This window comes from Ambystoma mexicanum, chromosome 7q, assembly GCF_040938575.1.
Source record: "Ambystoma mexicanum isolate Mex_15411 chromosome 7q, UKY_AmexF1_1, whole genome shotgun sequence".
Lineage (NCBI taxonomy): Eukaryota > Metazoa > Chordata > Amphibia > Caudata > Ambystomatidae > Ambystoma > Ambystoma mexicanum.
The window spans coordinates 178,622,554-178,641,725 of NC_090941.1; the positions used below are offsets into that span (position 1 = coordinate 178,622,554).

The 19,172-nt window shown below is 44.2% G+C and overlaps 1 protein-coding gene across 1 annotated transcript in view; it reads right to left on the bottom strand.

The window, feature by feature from the left end:
* NEPRO (nucleolus and neural progenitor protein) overlaps positions 1 to 19,172 on the bottom strand; it is a 362,800-nt gene that overhangs the window by 109,321 nt on the left and 234,307 nt on the right. Inside the window, exon 7 of the mRNA XM_069640036.1 lies at positions 15,592 to 15,653. Within this exon, the coding sequence (XP_069496137.1) occupies positions 15,592 to 15,653 (62 nt within the window). The remainder of the gene's footprint in view (positions 1 to 15,591; positions 15,654 to 19,172) is intronic.

Genomic DNA, 19,172 nt, shown 5'->3' on the forward strand with positions numbered 1-19,172 from the left:
AGCCAAGCCACTAGCGGTTTGGCCTCTAACCCTACTATGCCCTCGCCTGAACTGCCTCTAGAAGGCGTACCATGAGCTGGGTCCCACTCCTGATGAATACCGGTCAGGGGTGATGTTCCTGCATATCCTTGCACATGAAATGTGCGTTGATTGCCATAAGATCCCCTCTGCAAGAAGGGCTTATTAGCGATTTGACCTAAAGTCTTTAGGGTCTCATGCTCTTTGTTAGCCGTTTCCAGAGGATCATCTGCTGCTTTTCCAAACAGAATATTGCTCTCTATGGGCATGTTGATAAGCGTGGTTTGTGTTGAGTCTCTAAGTCATACGTGCCGTTCAATGAGAGTTCCCTCAGCCACCACCCTTCATGCTGTATATGCAGCATCAAGTGAATTCTTGATAATATATTTATTTATTCATTGCATTTGTTGTACGCCCAAACCCAAGGGTATCACGGCGTAATTACAGAGAAAGCTTGTCTTAAAGGTTACATGTAAAGGACTAGGAATACTTAATCTTGGTTGTTGCGTAAGCAGTGGTTACATAAGTTATATACAGTGGTTACGGTTAATATACAATATTTACATTTGTCGTGCAGTGTGGCGATTACAATGCTCAGTATTTATTAAATAGCCACGTTTTAAGGAGTTTCTTTAATTTATTCAGTGTGGGTTCATTGCTGATGTTAGCAGGGAGTGAGTTCCAAATTCTGGGTGCTGCTACGGTAAAACTGGATCTACCTGTTCTGGCGTTGTTGAAACGTGAGACATGTAACTGTAAGTTAGCATTGGATCTAAGGCATCAGACTATGGCTTTACGCTCGAGGCAGTTATTGAGGTAGCTTGGGGGCATTACCTGATACACATTTGTGGGTGACTGAGTGTTTTGTGAAGTATCCTAGCTTGGATGGGTAGCCAGTGTGCCTCTCTCCTGTGGTGCGAGATGTGATCCCTTTTGCTTATGCCTAGTGCAGATCTTATTGCTTTGTTCTGGAGTAGCTGCATTTTGTTAATGTTTTTGTTTGAGGTGCCTAGGAGGAGTATGTTGCAGTAGTCTAATTTAGTTGGGATGAGGGCTCTTGCTATTGTTATACAGTTTTGTTGCGTGAGGAAAGGGTGGCTTAATGAGATAAGTTTGGTGGTGTATGCTGTGGTTGAGGCAAGTGCGCTGATATGCTTGCACATGGTGAGGCTAGAGTCCAGATAGACCCCTAGGGTTTTTACTTGGTAGGAGAAGGGTATAGGTGTATTGTCGATGATTATAGCGGTGTAGAGTGGGTGAAGCTTAGCTAGGCGGGCAGGAGAGCCTAATATGAGGATCTCCGTTTTTTCCCCATTGAGACATAGGCTATTTGCAGCCATCCAATTTTGGATGATGGCGTAAATTTGATTGACACAGATAGTGTCATGTTCTAGATTACCTGAGATAGGAATAAGTATTTGTGTAAATTACTCCCATAGCGTCTAGTGCTGCAAAGAGTAGTTTGGTATAGGCGCTGTAGACCGTATGAGAGAGACAGCATCCTTGGGGGACTCCCAGAGGGACTGATATGGGGTCAGCTGCTGTATTTCCTATGGCTACTCTTGAGGTGCGGTCTGAGAGAAAAGATTTAATCCAGGAGGTTGCTTCTTTAGAGAAATGAAAGTTCTTTGATAGAGTTTGGCATAACTTAGTATGGTCAACTAAGTCAAACGCAGCGGATAGGTCAAGCAGAGGAAGAATGCATAGGTTTCCTGATTCTCTGACCGCATCCATTTGGTTTGTTAGGTCCAATAGCGCTGTTTCAGTGCTATGACCAGGGTGGAAACCGGATTGTCTGTTACCTAGTAGTTTGTTGTCTTCGAGGTGGGCTTGGACTTGGGTATAAGCAATTTTGTCTAAAATATTCAGAAGGAAGGGGACTCTGGTGATGGGTCTATAGTTGGTGGGGATGGTGGCGTCTAGTGAGGGTTTTTTGAGGAGGGGGGTGACCCATGCTTCTTTAATACTGGGTGGGATAGTGTTAGTAGAGAATGATGCATTAATGAAGTGAGTAATAGGTTATCCCCTTTACAGTTAGAGGGTTTTAGTGTAGCTATTGTTTTTTGTACTTGGGCTGTAGTCACTGGTGTAAAGTGGACGTCTAGTATGTTGGCTATAGGTGAAGGTGAGGTGATCTTGGCAAGGGGGCGTAGCATTTTCTTTTGGGCTTCAATTTTATTTTGCAATGTGCTAATTTTGTAGGCTAGGGCATCTTGAATAGTTGAGCACCATGCTTTGTTTACTACAGCTGTGCTTGGTGGAAGTATGGGTGTTTCCAGTTCCTTAATAATGGCAAATAATTCTTTGCTATTGGAGGTGGCATTCATAATACGTGTGTTAAGAGAGTTAGCTTTCTGTTTGTATACTTCAGTTTTGTATGTTTTGGCAGCTGTTTGGCATTAGCAGATTGCTTGCCTTGTATTAGAGTCTTAAGGATCTCAGAGCGCAAGGGCTCTGGCACCCCAATAACCTGCTCTTCTACCCGATTCCACTGGGCCCTACTGAAGCTAGCCATAAGGGTAGTATTGTTGACAATACGCATTTGGAACGCCGCAGATGTTGAGAATTTCTTTCCAAGAGCATATACTCTCTTGGTATCCTGATCTGGCGGCGCTTCAGAAGTGGCTAGGGGAGTGCCTGCCCTTTTGCAGGTGGTGATAACTACCAGGGAATCAGGTTTCAAGTGACCCTTAATGAAGAGAGGGTCTGTGGGCGCAGGTTTAAAGCGCTTTTTTAGGTGCGGTTGACTGCTCTAGTTAAGAGCAGGCTTAGAAAGTGAGGGCTGGAGACATCTCAAACAAACAGATGAGATGAGATGATTGATCAGTATCTTCTCCTTGAGTATGTGATCAAAGAAGTCAGAGTCTTCCTCTGACTCCTGTGTATCTATATGTCAAAAAGTCTTCTATCTTCTTAAGAAGGTCATTATAGAGCAGCTGGCCATCAATGAGTGAAGTTGGCACAGGGTCTTGTGTCACGTCTGGGGGTGATACAGTATAATCATCGGAATCATTGCGGTCCGTTCCAGGGTCACCATCTAAGACGAGTCTTCATCCTCGTCTACATCTATTTCAATTACAAACTTCTTAGGGGTCAGCCTATTGTACTCTAGGAATTTTAGACGTAGGCTCCCACTCTCCCTGAGAAATGCGTTAATGTCTGAAAGGGTGTTTATTTAAAAATTCCACAAATTAAACCATTGAATGCATGGTACTTTCAAATCTATCTTTAGTCCAGGGACCACTAGAAGGGATATCGTGGAGAATAAAGAATATTTCCTTCTGTTGTTGAGTGTTTGACATGGTCTGGAGCGTCTCCAACAATATGTCCTGGCACCTGTGTATCCTGACCTTCAGGTATCGATATGCGTCGAAACAGACTGTTTCGGCAGCTGTGCAGGCTGGACAGGTGTTTGTAAGGGGATGTTGGGCGTGGAACCACTCTTGCTCAGCATATGTTTGTGTTTGGAAACGAGAGCCGAAATACAAGTACTGTGCGCAGAGGTCTTAAGAGTCACTGAGCTGCCTGCTGAAGGGCTAGGTTCTATGATCGATTTGCCACGTTTCTACAGTTTTGCCGAAACGTGTGGTGAGGGTGTATGTTGTTTATGTTTGTGCTTATGTGTCAGCGCCTTGTGGGCCACTACCCTTCTGTTCATATGTGTGCCACTGTCGCCAGAGGGACCTTCCATAGCAGTGCAGAAGTCTGCCTTATTGAGATTGAGACGGGCACCCAGGAATCTTTTGTCTCCCGGTCCCGGACTTAATACAAGAATAGCGAACGCTAAATCTGATAGCAAAGAACTTTTTAACATTTTAAAAGAACAATCGCATATTCCTGGGCCCACACAAGATTCCATTCTCAAAAATGAGTCCTGGTGAACAGAAATTCAGCAGGCCCTGTTTAATAAATTGGAAACAATTTGAGCGGTAACTGAGGAAAAAAACCTCATTATGACTAAACAAGAATTGGAAAACAATGTACACATTTGTGTTATGAAGGATGAGGAACAGCCTATTTTTTAACTTCCAGCCGATCTCGGAAGAAGAACTGGCCAAAACCATTGCTCAACTTAAAAGTACATGTTGTAAGGGGGACCCGTGCTACTCTATTATGATAAAGGAGTGCTCCCCCATTCTCATTCCTGCACTGACCAAATTTGTCAATGCCTCCGTCTCTCTCAATAGGGTTCCAGACAAAATTAAAAATGCCTGGATTACTCCACTCTTGAAGAAGCCTAACCTTTTGTCCACATACTCGATCGAATTACAGACGTTATGACGAAGACCACTTTTCTGTTAAAAATCTTGGACAGAGTAGCTATAATCAAATCTCAATATTCTTAGAGCAGAATCATATCCTTCATAACTATCAATCAGGCTTCAGAATTAATCATGGAAGCGAGACGGCTCTCTTGGCCTTAAAATCCCATCTCCTTCAGAGTATGGATAAGGGCCAAATCTCCCTTCTCATGATTCTCGACAGCCTTCGAACGGAATGGAATGGTCCACCAGGTTAAGGAACAATGCCAACTTCTCCGTGGAGGCGACTGATTGGATCTCGTCCTTCTTGAAGGGTAGGCAAGTCAGGGTTGCGAGCAATCTCGCAGAAGCCAAACCCACAACCCTCATTGTATAGAGTCCCGCAGGGAGCATGTGTGTCTCCTTCTTATATGATCACATTCTTTCAGATACTGGAACAGGAAGGGATCATTTTGTGAATTACGCAGATGACACACAGTGCGTCATACCCATGTCAGGTTTACACCAGGACGACAAAATATTCATTAATATAATCTATCAAAAGATCCAACACTGGATGGTGGCCAATGGTTTGGCCATCAACAGCTCAAAAACTGAGCTTCTCCTAGTTGGGTCAGAGACCAAACTTGAGAAACTGGGACCAATTTACAAGAATTTTAATATAGATAATTGCAACATTGAGGTCATGAATAAGGTGAAGACCCTGGGCATCTATTTAGATAAAAACTTGAATATGAAAGCCCAGTTTAACAGTTTGATCTCTGCCTCTTCTTATTTTATCAAACTGTTTCGCCATCTAAGACCCTTCATATCTAAAATAAAAACTCAGACACTAGCCAGGGCGATAATACGATCCAAACTGGACTATTGTTGTAGCCTTCTGGTAGGCATTCCCCTATCTGACTTTCACCGTCTCCAGGTAATTCAAAATGGAGCGGTGAGGGTCGTCAAATGCCTTAAGAAAAGAGATAATGTATCAGAGGCAAGAAGAAGCCTTCACTAGCTCCCCATTCAGGCCAGGGTCTCCTTCAGGTTACTCCTTATCACCCATAAATGTGTGCGGGGCCAAATGCCTGTCTATGTCAAAGAAGCCATCATAGTTATAAACAGCTCTAGATCTCTTAGATCGGATGATTCCAATCTGCTTACCATCACCCGATGCAAGACCAAGAAGGCAAGGGATGCTGCCTTTGCTTTAGCGTCCCCCCAGGCTTGGAATTACTTAATGCCCTCACTAAGAGTCATATCATCTACTGAGGTCTTTAAGAAAAAGCTTAAGACAGTACTCTTCTCTTAAGCCCCTCCAGCCTTACGAATGTCCGGAAGAACAAGTTACTTACCAACTGTAACGTTCTTTCGACTGGATGTTCCTCCCACGTATTCCTCATCTTGTTATAATTCGTTATCTCCAGCTTCGCTGCTTCGGAAAAAAAACAAAATTCTCGCCAGAGGGCGCTGTGCTCGAGGTCATGGCGTCGATTGTCCCTCGACGGACTCCATACTCTGTCAACGTCACCGATGGTATAAATAGCTCGAGCCGCGCCCGTTGCTTCAGTTCTGTTTTTTCGATGAAACATATAGGAGGAACACCCAGGCGTGCCCCATGACCGATACATTCTTCGTGAGAGGAAAGTGTAAGAAAACGTAAAACTGTACTGTGGGGTAGGATGGGAGGGTCGATGAGGAATACGTGGGAGGAACATCCAGTCGAAAGAACGTTACAGTTGGTAAGTAACTTGTTCTTCGAATGGATTGTGTCCTCCCACGTATTCCTCATCTTGTGATAGGCTCCCATAGCAGTAGCAATTTTGGAGGCGAGAGTACTAATTTCAGTTTTCGTGGACAGAATGCAGAACTGCCTTTGCAAATAAACCCTCATTAGAGGAGGCAGTATCCAAACAATAATGTTTAACAAAAGTATATATTGTTTTCCAGGTTACAGCTGCACAAATATCTGCTGCCGGGACTCCCATCTTTAGAGCCGCAGAAGTAGCCATTCCCCTTGTAGAATGGGCACGAAGCCCATCTGGTGATTCTTTTCCCGCTAATCTGTAGCATTCAACTATGGCTAATATGATCCAGCGGGAAATGGTCTGTTTTGTTACAGATAAGCCTAATTTATGACCAGTATAACCCACGAATAGTTGGTCATCTTGTCTCAATTTAGCCATCCTTGAGATGTAAAAACTAAGAGCCCTCTTGGGATCTATTCTGTGTAATCTCTCCTCTTGCTTGCCCAGATGAGAAGGAGGATAAAAAGTTGGTAGTACTATTTTTTGTGACAAATGAAAGTCCGAGACTACTTTCGGCAAGAACCAAGGTTTAACTTTAAGGACTACCCTTATAAAGAAAATAGTATATGGTGGTTTGCATGAGAGAGCCTGAAGTTCGCTAACCCTGCGGGCTGATGATAGGGCCACAAGAAGGACAGTTTTTAGAGTTAAAAGCCTCAATGGACATGAATGCAGAGGCTCAAAAGGTATGCAAGTCAAGAATTTTAGTACTAAATTTAAATCCCAAGTTGGTACATGAAAAGGTACTGGAGGGTATACATTAGTAAGCCCTTTTAAGAACTGAATGATTAACGGTATTTTGAAATATGAAACCTCTTCCGAGGAGCGCTTGAAAATGGACAGCGCAGCAAGGTATCCTTTGATTGTTCCTATCTGGAGCCCCAGATTAGCTAGATGTAGCAGAAAAGAAAGCACCATTGGGGTGCCACACTGAAAAGGGTCCACATCCTTGTCTTTGCACCAGTTACTAAACCTGTTCCAGCGACATCGGTACAAAGATTTTGTTGCTGGTCTTCTGGCCAAAAGCAAGATTTCCATTACGTCATCCGGAAGATCCCAATCCTTGTATCTCAACCTCTCAGAAACCATGCGTGAAGGTTGAGTGTCTTGACCTCTGGATCGAGAACCCGACCTTCCTCTTGCGAGAGAAGATCCTCTCTCTGCGGAAGACGTATTGGAGGGCAGATGGACATGTCCAGAAGGTCCGGGTACCACGTTCTCCTGGCACAATCCGGGGCAATTAGGATCATGGTTTTCCTGAACTTTCTCAACTTCCTGATTACTAGAGGAATCACGGGGACTGGGGGAAACGTGTACAGCAGTGGAAACTTCCACTCCACTACGAATGCGTCTCACAGAGCTCCTCTTTGAGGAAATTCCCTTGAACAGTACTGATCGCACTTGTGTTGATCACGGTGGCAAACAGATCCACTTGAGGGGTTCCCCAAAAGGCAAAGATCTCCAGAAGGACTTCCTGAGCTATCTCCCACTCGTGAGAGACCGTGCTCTGCCTGCTCAGAGCGTCCGCCGCCGTGTTCTTCTCTCCGGCTAGGTGAATTGCTGATAGAGAGATTCCTTCTTGTATTGCCCAGAACCATAGCTGCATTGCCTCTCTGCACAGTGGTAGTGACCCTACTCCTCCTCTTTTGTTGAGGTAGTACATGGCCACTGTGTTGTCCGTCATTATCAGGACATTCTTTCCCTGTACAGAGGGCAGAAAGGCCTTCAGAGCTAGTCTGATTGCCCTCAGCTCCAACAGGTTGATGTGTAGTTTGGACTCTGATGGAGACCAACGACCGCTGATTGTCAGATCGTTGGTGCGTGCTCCCCACCCCGTGAATGAGGCGTCCGTCACTACTGTCATCTCCGGCTATGGTTGCCAAAAAGACTCTCCCATGAGAATGTTGTCGTTGCAAGGCCACCATAGAAGATCCTGAGCAACTGCGCTCGGGATTTGCAGAAGATCCGGCATATTCCCTGAGAACTGGGACCACTGAGTTCTGAGTGCCCATTGAAGGGATCTCATTCTCAACCTGGCCTCTGGCACTAGGAAAATGCAGGATGCCATGAGGCCGAGCAACCTGAGAAAATCGAAGGCCGGTAGACGTTGGGCATTCTGGAACTTCGTTACCATCTGCTGGATGTGGAGAGCTTTCACTTCGGGAGGCGAGGCTTTTCCCGAGGAAGTGTCCACGACTGCTCCGATAAACTGGAGCTTCTGGGATGGTATCATGTGGGACTTCTTGAAATTGAGTGAGAAGCCCAATTTGTGGAGGAAGTGGCAGGTGATCGAAAGATGTTCCTGAGCTTGTTCTGGAGAACTTGCTCTGATCAACCAGTCGTCCAGGTAGGGATATATGTGAATACCTCCTCTCCTGAGACTTGCTGCCACAACCGCCAACAGTTTGGTGAAAACCCTCGGGCGGAGGTCAACCCGAATGGCAGAACTCAAAACTGATAATGAGAATTGCCAATCGCGAACCTCAGGTACTTTCTGTGCTTTGGATGGATCGGCACATGAAAGTAAGTATCCTGAAGGTCCAATGATACCAACCATTCTTGGAGTTGGAGAGCCTGAAGGATCTGAGAAAGAGTCACCATCTTGAACTTGTCCTTCCTGAGGAACTTGTTCAAGTTTCTCAAGTCCAAGATGGGTCTCAGTCCTCCGTCCTTTTTTGGGATGAGAAAATATGGGGAGTACCAACCCCTGTTCCTCTCCGCTACAGGTACCAGTTCTATGGCACCTTTCTCTAGCAGGGTTAAAATTTCCTGCAACAGGAGCGGATCCGGAATTTTGGCGGAGTTGGCTCCCGGTGGATGATTCTGAGGCCTTTTTAGAAAGGGGAGACAGTAACCTTGGGCTACTGTTTCCAGTGCCCAAGCATCTGAGGTAATGCCCCGCCATTGCTTCAGATGTTGAGAGATCCTGCCTCCCACTGGTGTTTTGTGTAACAAGGTCACAGAGGGATTTGGAGGCGGCTGCAGGAGTGGCATAGGGTACAGATGCCGTTCCTGAGGCTGATTTTGCACCTCTTCCTCGTGCTCCACGAGGGAAGTTTCTTTTGCCCCTTTGAGAAGCCTGTCCTCTTCCTCTACCAAAAGAGGAGTAGTATCGAAAAGAACGACCCCTCCAGGAAGATGAGCCGGAATAGGGTTTTAGAGGCTGGCGCAAAGAGGCGCTAAATGATTTAGCTGCTGCTTTCGAGGTCTAAAGTTTTTCTAGGCTTTCATCAGCCTTTCTGCCAAAGAGCCTCGAGCCATCAAAGGGCATGTTGAGGAGTCTAGCTTGCACGTCTGGTGCAAACCCCGACTTCCTCAACCACGCAAATCTGCGTAGCACAACGCTTGCAGCCATGGATCTGCTGATACTATCAGCAGTATCCAGTCCAGACTGGAGACATTCCCCCATTGCCTCCTTCCCGTCTGACTACATTCAGGAAGCCTTCCCTTTCCTCGCCTTCTGGAATATGATCAGCCGCCGCCGAAATACAGTCCCACAGGGTATGGGTAAACCTGGCTAGGGTACAGGTGACATTTGCCGACTTAAGTGCCATACTGCCGGACGTGAAAACTTTACGTGCCCAGGCATCAACTTTTTTATCCTCTCTATCTGGAGGGATAGTTGGATAAGCAGTTTGTTTTGAAGTAGATGCTGCCTGAATGACTAAACTCTCTGGAGTCGGATGTTTATTCAAATATTCAGGATCCGTTCCAGCTGGTCTATATTTCTTTGGAAAAGTACTATATGCAGCAGCAATAGTCTCTGGTTTTTCCCAGTTTTTCTCCACAGTCCTTTGAAGGGCCCTGTGGAAAGGGAGAACAGGATCTTTCTGAGGTCCCTTGACGATTATATCCGTCATGTCATCTTGTTAAAAAATGGGTGAAGTATTACCCCAACCCATATATTCAACTACCCTGGTCATAAGACCCCTGTACACAGCATCTGCATGCTCTGCAGGATCAGGTTTGGCGAACTCTAATTCTGGGGATGTGTCAATTCCACTGGCAGAATGTAGAGTATCACTCAGGTCTCTCATTCTAGATTCCTGGTCAATAACTTCCTCAGGAACTTGTCTTGTACCATAAGTAACTCCCAAAGGAGTAACCTTGTCTTCTTCTGAAGCAGACTCTTCATAAATTGCTGACATAGATTTGAAAAAGTCTGACCTGTGAAAAGGAGTGAATCTCCTTTCTTCCTCTTCCATCTGCTTCGAAGGAATTGGCAAACCCTTCGAAGTTGTCGAAGGGGTCTTCGAAGTCTTCGAAGATGACTTTGATAATGGCGTCGAAGATGTTTTTGGCTTTGGAGTCGAAATTATCGACGCCAAGGGCGTCAACGAAGTCGTCGAAGTTTTCGACGACTTGTGTTTTTTGCATGGCACTGGAGAAGTGCTCGACTCTCGAAGAGTCTTTGACGGTTTTACGTCGACTCGAGTTTTTATGGATTCCCTGACGCTACCGGTCTTTGCCATGGTAGTCTTGGACTTCCCTTTGTCGTCCAATGAAGCGACTTTAGGGGTATGGCTTTTTCGAGGGTCTTTCGAAAACCTCCATCATCTTTTTGTGGAATTCTTCCCACTTACTGGGAGAATCCGACTTAGTCGGACAACAAATTTCTTCGGTCGACTCTGAAGAAGAGGATGATGATGAGGGAGATCTATGTCTCCTCTTCATTTTTTTCGATGATGATGAAGAGTGTCTCGATCTACTCCTAGGTCGAGATCTCTTTGAGTGCCTATGGCGATCCGATTCCTTAGAATCAGTCGCTTTCTTGTGTCTTTTTGACGTAACCTTTTTTGAGGCCTCCCTCCCCACCGACAGTTTACCTCTCCTCTCACGAAGAGCTTTCTCGGTCACTGATTGGCAGGACCCGCAGTTGCCGGTACGGTGACTGGAACCGAGACACCAGAGACAAATCCGGTGGGGATCGGTGATCGACATCTTAGAACCACAATCTGCACACTTTTTTAACCCAGTCCTGGGTGTCGAAGGCGTTGAAGATGATGACATTTTCTTCACAGAAAATATAAGCGCGCCGTTCTCGATAGCAAAGCGATCGGAAAAACGGAACTGAAGCAACGGGCGCGGCTCGGCTATTTATACCATCGGTGACGTCGACAGAGTACGGAGTCCGTCGAGGGACAATCGACGCTACGACCTCGAGCACAGCGCCCTCTGCCGAGAATTGTTTTTCCCGAAGCAGCAAAGCTGGAGATAACGAATTATCACAAGATGAGGAATAAGTGGGAGGACACAATCCATTCGAAAGTCTCTTATGATTATGCTTCTGTTCTTATGATCTTCTTCATCTCCCTTTATGTGTTCTGTCCGGCTCTTTGTATGTACGTTTAGCTCCCTTAAACCTTTGGGTACCTTGTGCGCTCTATAAATACATAAACAATGTATCCCCAGCGTCACTTATGGCGCCGGGACTGTCTTGTTCTGCCTCGGATTCCTCAGACGATGCTTCAGCCTGCATCGAGTAGTCTTCCCAGCGCTTCAACGGTCGATCCTTAAGTGTATTCGGATGAAAGAGATGAGTTTCCTGGTGGTCACGAGGGAGACAATGGTTACACGTCATGTGTATCCTTCATGGGAAACATTTGCTTGCAAGAGGGGAAACATTTAAATGGAGTCTTCTCCTTGTCGAAAGACAGCGAGACGTAACAGAGTAAAGGGAAATAGGTATGGAGGCATTCTCCAAGGAAAAAATTGGGAAAGATTATCACCCCACTCTACCCACTGTGTAGGCCGAGGCCTGAAGGAAAGCCGTTGTAGAGGAGGTCCCAAATAAAACCTGCACTCCAGTCGCCCATTTTGAAGTACCAGGAACGTTCACACCAAAATATGTGACATATGATGAGCAAATAAACCAGCAGAGAGCCGCAGTAGGGCTCTGCCCAATGCCTATCAAAGAGTAGCACCTATTGAAGTACCGATACCCAGAAAATCATGGACAGTAAGGTATCCATTAAGAAAACCCTACCAACAAATGAAACGAAATGAAGATTGCCTAAGTACAGTCCTGGAAGAAACCAAAAAGGTCTTAATGGAAGACGAATGATGACATCACAAGGACCCGGACAGATTCACAGATAGAAGAAATGACGACCCGAGAAAAGACACAAAGAGACAAAACTCCATGAGAAAGGATATTGTGAACTTAAAGTGAAAGAACAATATCAAAACGTAAGAGAATTAAGCTGTAAGCAAAATGAAGATAGTCAACCAGTTTACACCTGTAAATATGCTTGGAACCGCAAGAAAGCTGAGAAAACAGTGCAGCTTGCTTTGCTTAGTAAAAGAATAGTGCGGCAAGCGCCAGTATACATCATCTACCTCAAACGAAGCGCATTATTATAAGTATACTACTCTGCACAAGAAGCAGAATCAACCGAGGTTACTAAAGGCCAAACGAGAAAAGATTAATATTTAGCAAAACGAGAAGAGACGGCTGAAACGAAACTCGGCAGAGAGAAGCCAAAGTCATACTAATAAAAGAGGCGAACAGTAGCTACATCTAATTGAAACTAAGAACAGAATATCCTGCCTCTGAAAGGTCGAGATAAGAAGGCGAAGGCAGGTGGCGGGTGAAAGAAGAATCAAATACACAAATTGAGAGAAAAGAGGCAAATTCACGTTGTAGGAATCACGTGACCAGCCGAGCAAGAAGCAAGGGCTCACACCTACGCTTGGCACCCGACCAGGCAGAGATATCAGAACCTTTCCAGACAGAAGATGTAGTTTCGAGGCCAACCACAGTGAAATAATTGACACATGGCTACTAAAGTGATGATTGATTGTAACCATAATCGGAGGAAGGCCGGGTAACCAAGGGGCACCCCGCACCTGGCCGACCATTCTGCGTGCTGCTAAGCGAAGTGGAAAAGTATGCATGGGGTTGGTGCCAACCCAATCACAATGGACCAAATAATCTAGGGTCTTATAGTTAGTAGAACCAACGAGACGTTGTGCTTTTAGTGACGTCTACAGTAGTCATTTTTGAAGGAAGGGCTTAGACACCCACCTGACTGTGTTTACCCAATCCCCTCACTCCGTTACCATATACAGATATAGTACCTATAGTAAAGTTACCTTTTCCTAACCAATAGAATTGCATGTTAATTTTTGAGTGTTACATGTCAATGACGACGAGGTTTTATTATAAATGTTATAACTTGTATGAAGTTCGTTGGAGTTTGAAGCGAGAAGGACGATCGCATCACTGCTGATATTCATGTCTCCCCGTTTTATGTACTTGTCATTAAACGGACTCACTTTGCCAAACCATTGAGTTGTCCTTATTGATTGGTGTTGGAGTAATGAATCTGCACCCCATCCATCTCAAGGGTGCAGCTATCTCGTCTTAAAGTACTTCTGAGCAAACCTCGGCTCTATGGGCCGGCCGGGGGTCTCCGAGTACACAGTTGACAATGTTCTTGGATCTCTGGATGGCCGAGAGGTCTTGTCGAAATTTGCTTGATGCGCCAAGAGGGAGCATTGAACGAGTGATAAGTAAGAGTAATTTGATTTAAAGATTAACAAGTCTCTTTGAGGAGTAATAAACTTAAATGAAGAAATCCAAGGAATATGACCAACGTGAAAGGCAGAAAAAAAACAATCTTGAGGACCTCGACGCGTGAAGGCCTATGGGTACATCACAGTAGGGATAGTATTACAGACACACCCTGTTGACGTCCCTTGTTCGATTTCGAAAAACAAGTCATGTAATACTCTGCACCAACCCACTAGATGTCGGATTAGGCATAGCATGTGATGGATAAGGTTGCCACTTTCCAATTACAGGCCCACTTGGAATACCCCTCCCATCTTCATTGTAAACATACCGGCTTTAAAGCCGCACAGAGAGTGCATTGATTGACTTGCAAACTAATATGGTGGACCAGGGGAAGTTGGGCTTCCAGTTCCTCCACGACCTATCTGCAGCATTTGACTTCCTGGATCACAAGCGTCTGATCCATTCCCTCTCTGAATTGGCAAATTGCGCTCACCAATCCAGCAGTTGGATTAGATAGTTTCTTGCAGCTAGCCAATCTTTGGTTAGTTGGGAGAGTGTCTCATCCAAATCCGCCCCCATTACTTGTGGTGCCCCACAGGGAGCCAGCCTGCATTTCACCCACTCTTTTCAACTTATATGTCAGACCTCTTTGTGACCTGCTAGAGACCATTGGTTTGTCTTTTACCAACTATGCAGATGACACCCAACTGATCTTGGAAATCAGCGGGGAATTAAGATCGACACAATAAACATGAATTCCATCTACGGGGTCGTTGAACAATGGATGACCAAGAACTGGCTGTGTCTGAATGGTTCAAAAACCAAACTCGCTTTTCGGCAGTTCCATGCTAATATCTAAACTTCTGTTGGAATACTCCCGTTTCAGAATTAAGTACTGCCTCATCCCTGTAGTGGACATTGGTGGCCTTCTTTGACGCCTCACTTTACACTGAAAGTCAAACCAACTAGGTCTCCAAAAACTGCCATTATTATCTAAAACTTCTGCGAGATATCAAGCCCTTCATTTCCGAAGTTGCTTGTGCCACCATCCTCTCACGCTTGCATTACTGTAATGGCCTCATGGTGGGGGCCAGTAAAAAAATGTATGAAACTACAGATTCTCCAGAATGACGCTGTGCGCATTATTAAAGTTGTCCCTAGACGGGAGCATATTTCATCAGCAAGGCAATCACTACACTGGCTTCCCGTCCCTGCTCAGATCCAGACAGCGCTGTTAGTTCACAAATGTCTTTATGGGAAGGCACTGCCCTACCTGAGAGCACATATCTCACTGAATGTACCTAGTCAGGCCCTCCGTTCAGCAAACCTCGGTCTGATAAACACTTTAAAGTTTAAAAGGATTAGGGCCTAGAAAGCACTTTTCCGATACTGGCAGCTCAGGTCTGGAACTCACTGCCAAGTACTCTACGATTGGACCAAAAACCTGAGGAGTTTTCGCATAGCCCTGAAAACTAGACTTTTTTCATAGGCTCTTTGTTAGATGGACTTCTCTGATCTTCGCTATGTCTTTTGAACTCTTAGCTCCCGAGTCCCGATGGTAATGACCCTGCTCTTGTCCCGTTTTGTGTGCCCAGATGCCTGAAGGTTAATGGCGCGTTACAAATAAATAAAACATTCTAAGCAAATACACATATATGAAATACGTTTGTGCATTAATTGTGTACGCATTAGTTGTTCATGTTAATTCCAATTAAGCACTATTCATCTATGAAACAGAAAATAAAAGGTAAATACCATTTTTGGAGACACGATTTTTGGATTATTGATTTGGTTTTTACGGTTTCATTTTCAAGCTTTGTAAAATATGTCAAGAGCAACTGAGCATGGTTAGCCATTACTACTACTGGACAAGTTGGGTGATTTTATTTCAGCCGTCATCAGGAGCAACAATTATGCTTTGTATGCAAGACAAACCTGTTCAAAATCTACTGTTAATATATACAAATTGACCAGTTGAGCACAGATTTTAGATACTGACCGTCACAGGATTTAGAGGATGTTTTTTGCTCAACGTTTTTATATCAAACTCTGGTAACTTTGCTGTAGAAAAACAAGAAGTAGATATTAACTTTATGCATCAGGTTGATGAATAACAATTTACAAAGGTGATGCAGTAAGAAAGGCATGGTTTATGAAAGACAGAAAAAAGATGGGATTAAACCAATGGGCAACCTAATCCTTAAAACCTAAGAATAAGCCCCAACCCTATTCTCAGCTTTTTCGTGCCATTTTGATGCACTATAACAAGATCCAATGAGTTCTGGAAGAGAAGCAAGTTCTTCTCTTGTTCTACGTGCCACAGGCATTGATTCTCAAACAACCTTTTTTCCAGAGCCAGAGTGTGCACAGTGTTCAACTACTGCCGAGCATCCCACCCCACCCCACTGCTATTCTACTATTGGCAGTTATTAAGGTGCCTTCAGCCACAAGGCAGGACCCATGGGCGGCCACCCTGTACCACATGCACCAAGCAACAGGCTTCCTTTCTATACGGCCAAGGACATATTTCCCTTGGAATTATTCAGAATTGCTTGTGCGCAGATCCTCATAACTGACGGCACAGAGGCATATGCCCTTGGGTATGACAAAACGTCATGGAAGAAGCACTGTGGAAGGTTATGAGGATCAAAATGTGGAATATTGTGGATTGTGCAAATGAGCTGCATTCTGGTTGAGGCACTGGGACATGCTATAGCTTGTGTCACAGGAGCACGTCATGATGGATGGCATTGGGGCATATAGAAACTGACAGCAATTACACCCATTATATCTAATCTACATAACAAAAAGGAAAAGTAAAGTGTCCTTTTGCCTAGTGAATACAACTGGGTGAAGAAAACTCTGGAAACCTGTAGGAAGATGGCTACACATATAATCCTGTTTTGAACAAAGTGACTAGTTTGTTATATAGGGCTTTTCATCAAGTAGTAATAACTGGTGTAATTGGTATCAAAACGTGGGTGGAGACAATGGGATTTGAGCCTGTGACTTTTAGATTACACACGTGCACATCTCAGCATGGCATTGGTGTGCATTAATTGACATAACCTACTTTCCAAATCGTCCATTAATGTTGAAGAGTGCATTCAAACTCCACAAGCCAAGCAATGGGGAATATTCAATGTGTGCCACGTGGTTATGTATAGAGGTTAGGGGAAATCGGTGGGCGTGCTGCAATGCAAATTTTGTGAAAAGGATAGTGGGAGGTCAAAAATCTGTTTGCTTGCTCTTCTTGTTTACCAACTAGAGCTTTAATCCCAAACTCATAGGGGCCAATTTACTACTTGGCCAATGTCTTGGACTGAAATGAAACAGCACTGATAAAGCTCTTCAATGAAGAAGCTGCAGAGCTAACCATGAAATTATGTGCCAAAGGCTATCCATCGAGATTAGAAAATTCAGCAAGGAAAAGAGATAAGATCCAACATGGAGACAGTTTGCTAGAAAAGAAGCATAAAACAGATGCAGCTGACCAATTGGTGTCTGTTAATACATATTCGATCTTTTTAATTTGTAAGGAAATTATCATACTAAAACATTGGAATCTACCTAAAAAGAGCCTAACAGCTGGAACATTCTCTGATTGCTTTTAAAAAGATCTAGCAATATCAGACATGTGCCAGTGCACACATATGCCACTAGAAAACGCAATTTATCAGAGGTTTTGGATCTTGCAGAACATACTGGATATTTTCAGTGTGGTAACTGTTCTGTATGTAGTGCAACAAAGCAGAATAAGATCAGACAAAGGCCAGACACTAATGATTTGACTTCAATTTCTGTAGCAAGGATAGTTTACATGGGAAAACCAAATCAAATCTATTAGGACAAAGAATGTCAGAAAATAATGTAATAAGTGTCAGGAGGGTCATTCACCTGGATGATGGTCAGATCTTGGGTTTAAAACCAAATGTTAGTGCCTCTCTGGGAGATAAAAAAAAGTGTTTAAAATGTTCTTCAGCTCAAGTTTAGTCTGGCTCCTGGTCTCTTCGACAGCTTAACACAAGAAAAAAAGAAGATGTGAATAGGCGCCCGTAGATCCAAACAGAACAAAAAAACTCCAAATAAAATATCTCACGATTCGTCAAGATTTCGGGGGCTCCCTCCCTGTTGTTCATCTTTCAGCAAAGTCCCTCTCTCTAGAATTAATAACTTGCTTGATGATGTTCTTGTACAGCTAAAGAATGGTGGGAACGCTGCCTCCCGAGTCTCGTCTGTATTGGAGCTTGATGGTTATGCAGGTCACACTGGAGCTGGAAGCAAACTCAATCCCAGAGCCATAGGAACACAGGAAGCCACCCTACTCTATCGGTGTGGGTTTCAAAGCAACAAAAAGCCCGGGACAACACAGAGATGCACAGTCAAGCACTCTGATGTCCAGCCCCATACTAATAATAATTTTATAATGATTTAGCATTTATATAGCGCTACGAACCCTCAGGTATCTGAGAGCTGCTTATTATTACCCACGGGATGTGTTGCTCATTTATCGACCTCAGAAGGATGAAAGGCTGAGTATGGCCCTGCCGGGATTCGAACATGCATCAGCAGGCTCTGCAAAGATGTCAAAGCGAGCGCTCTACTCGCTTTGCTATCAGACCAGCTAATACTATTATACTACATTACAATACTATGCACAAAAATAGGAGACCAATATTCCCTCAGGCAGCGCTCGAATGTGTCAGTCGCCTGTGGTTCTGCCTCTCCCATATAAAGGGTGGTGAGTGCCTCCGACTCACTACAGCTCTCAAAGGGTGGTCCATCGGGGCTCATGAATTCTGAAATTTTAAAACTTGGCCAGATGCTTATATACATTTCTCTCAAACAGGCCAAGATAACAGCAAATAATGTGAAGAGAGGATTACTCCAACAATGCATCACTTTAATGTACACAATATGAGTAATTATATGTGTAACAAAGCATTGAGATTTTTAAAAATAATCTCATAGCCTATAAAATGTTTCCATGGACACATGACTTTAGTTTTTATTAATAATAGAGTGACCCTGAAGGAAGTTCACATTACGTCTGAGAAATGAAACATGTGGGGGTACCACAAGAAAACAGTAAAAATACATTTCTGTGATCAAGAAGAATTACAGTTCTTACAAACCATTTTATCTTTATCTGTTTTCAATACGAGGAGTGTATTTTAGGCTGCAGGTGGGGTTTGCGGAACAAAGGATTTTATGTTTGGAGCATAAAATCTGTACTAGAAGGGGGGTTGTAAGAAAAGGCAAAAGTACTGCGATTTCAGGTTATCAATACATTTGTGACACACCTAGAAGTATCATTTACCCTTGGAGTAGTGGGTGTTTTTGTGGTAATAAAACATGTTAAGGAATTATTTGTTTATTTTGGCATTAATTTGTTCATGTAGCTTGCTTGTGCAGAATCAGAAATTGTACCTGGGCCACACTGGCTCTGCACATCTCCAATATGTCTTTGATAGAGATCAGGTACCAGTCTCCCCTCTCAACTCCTCCACTGTGTACTCCTTGCTGCTAGACAATCATTAACCCTCGACGATGAAGTGCTTGAGTGGGTGCATGTTCCAT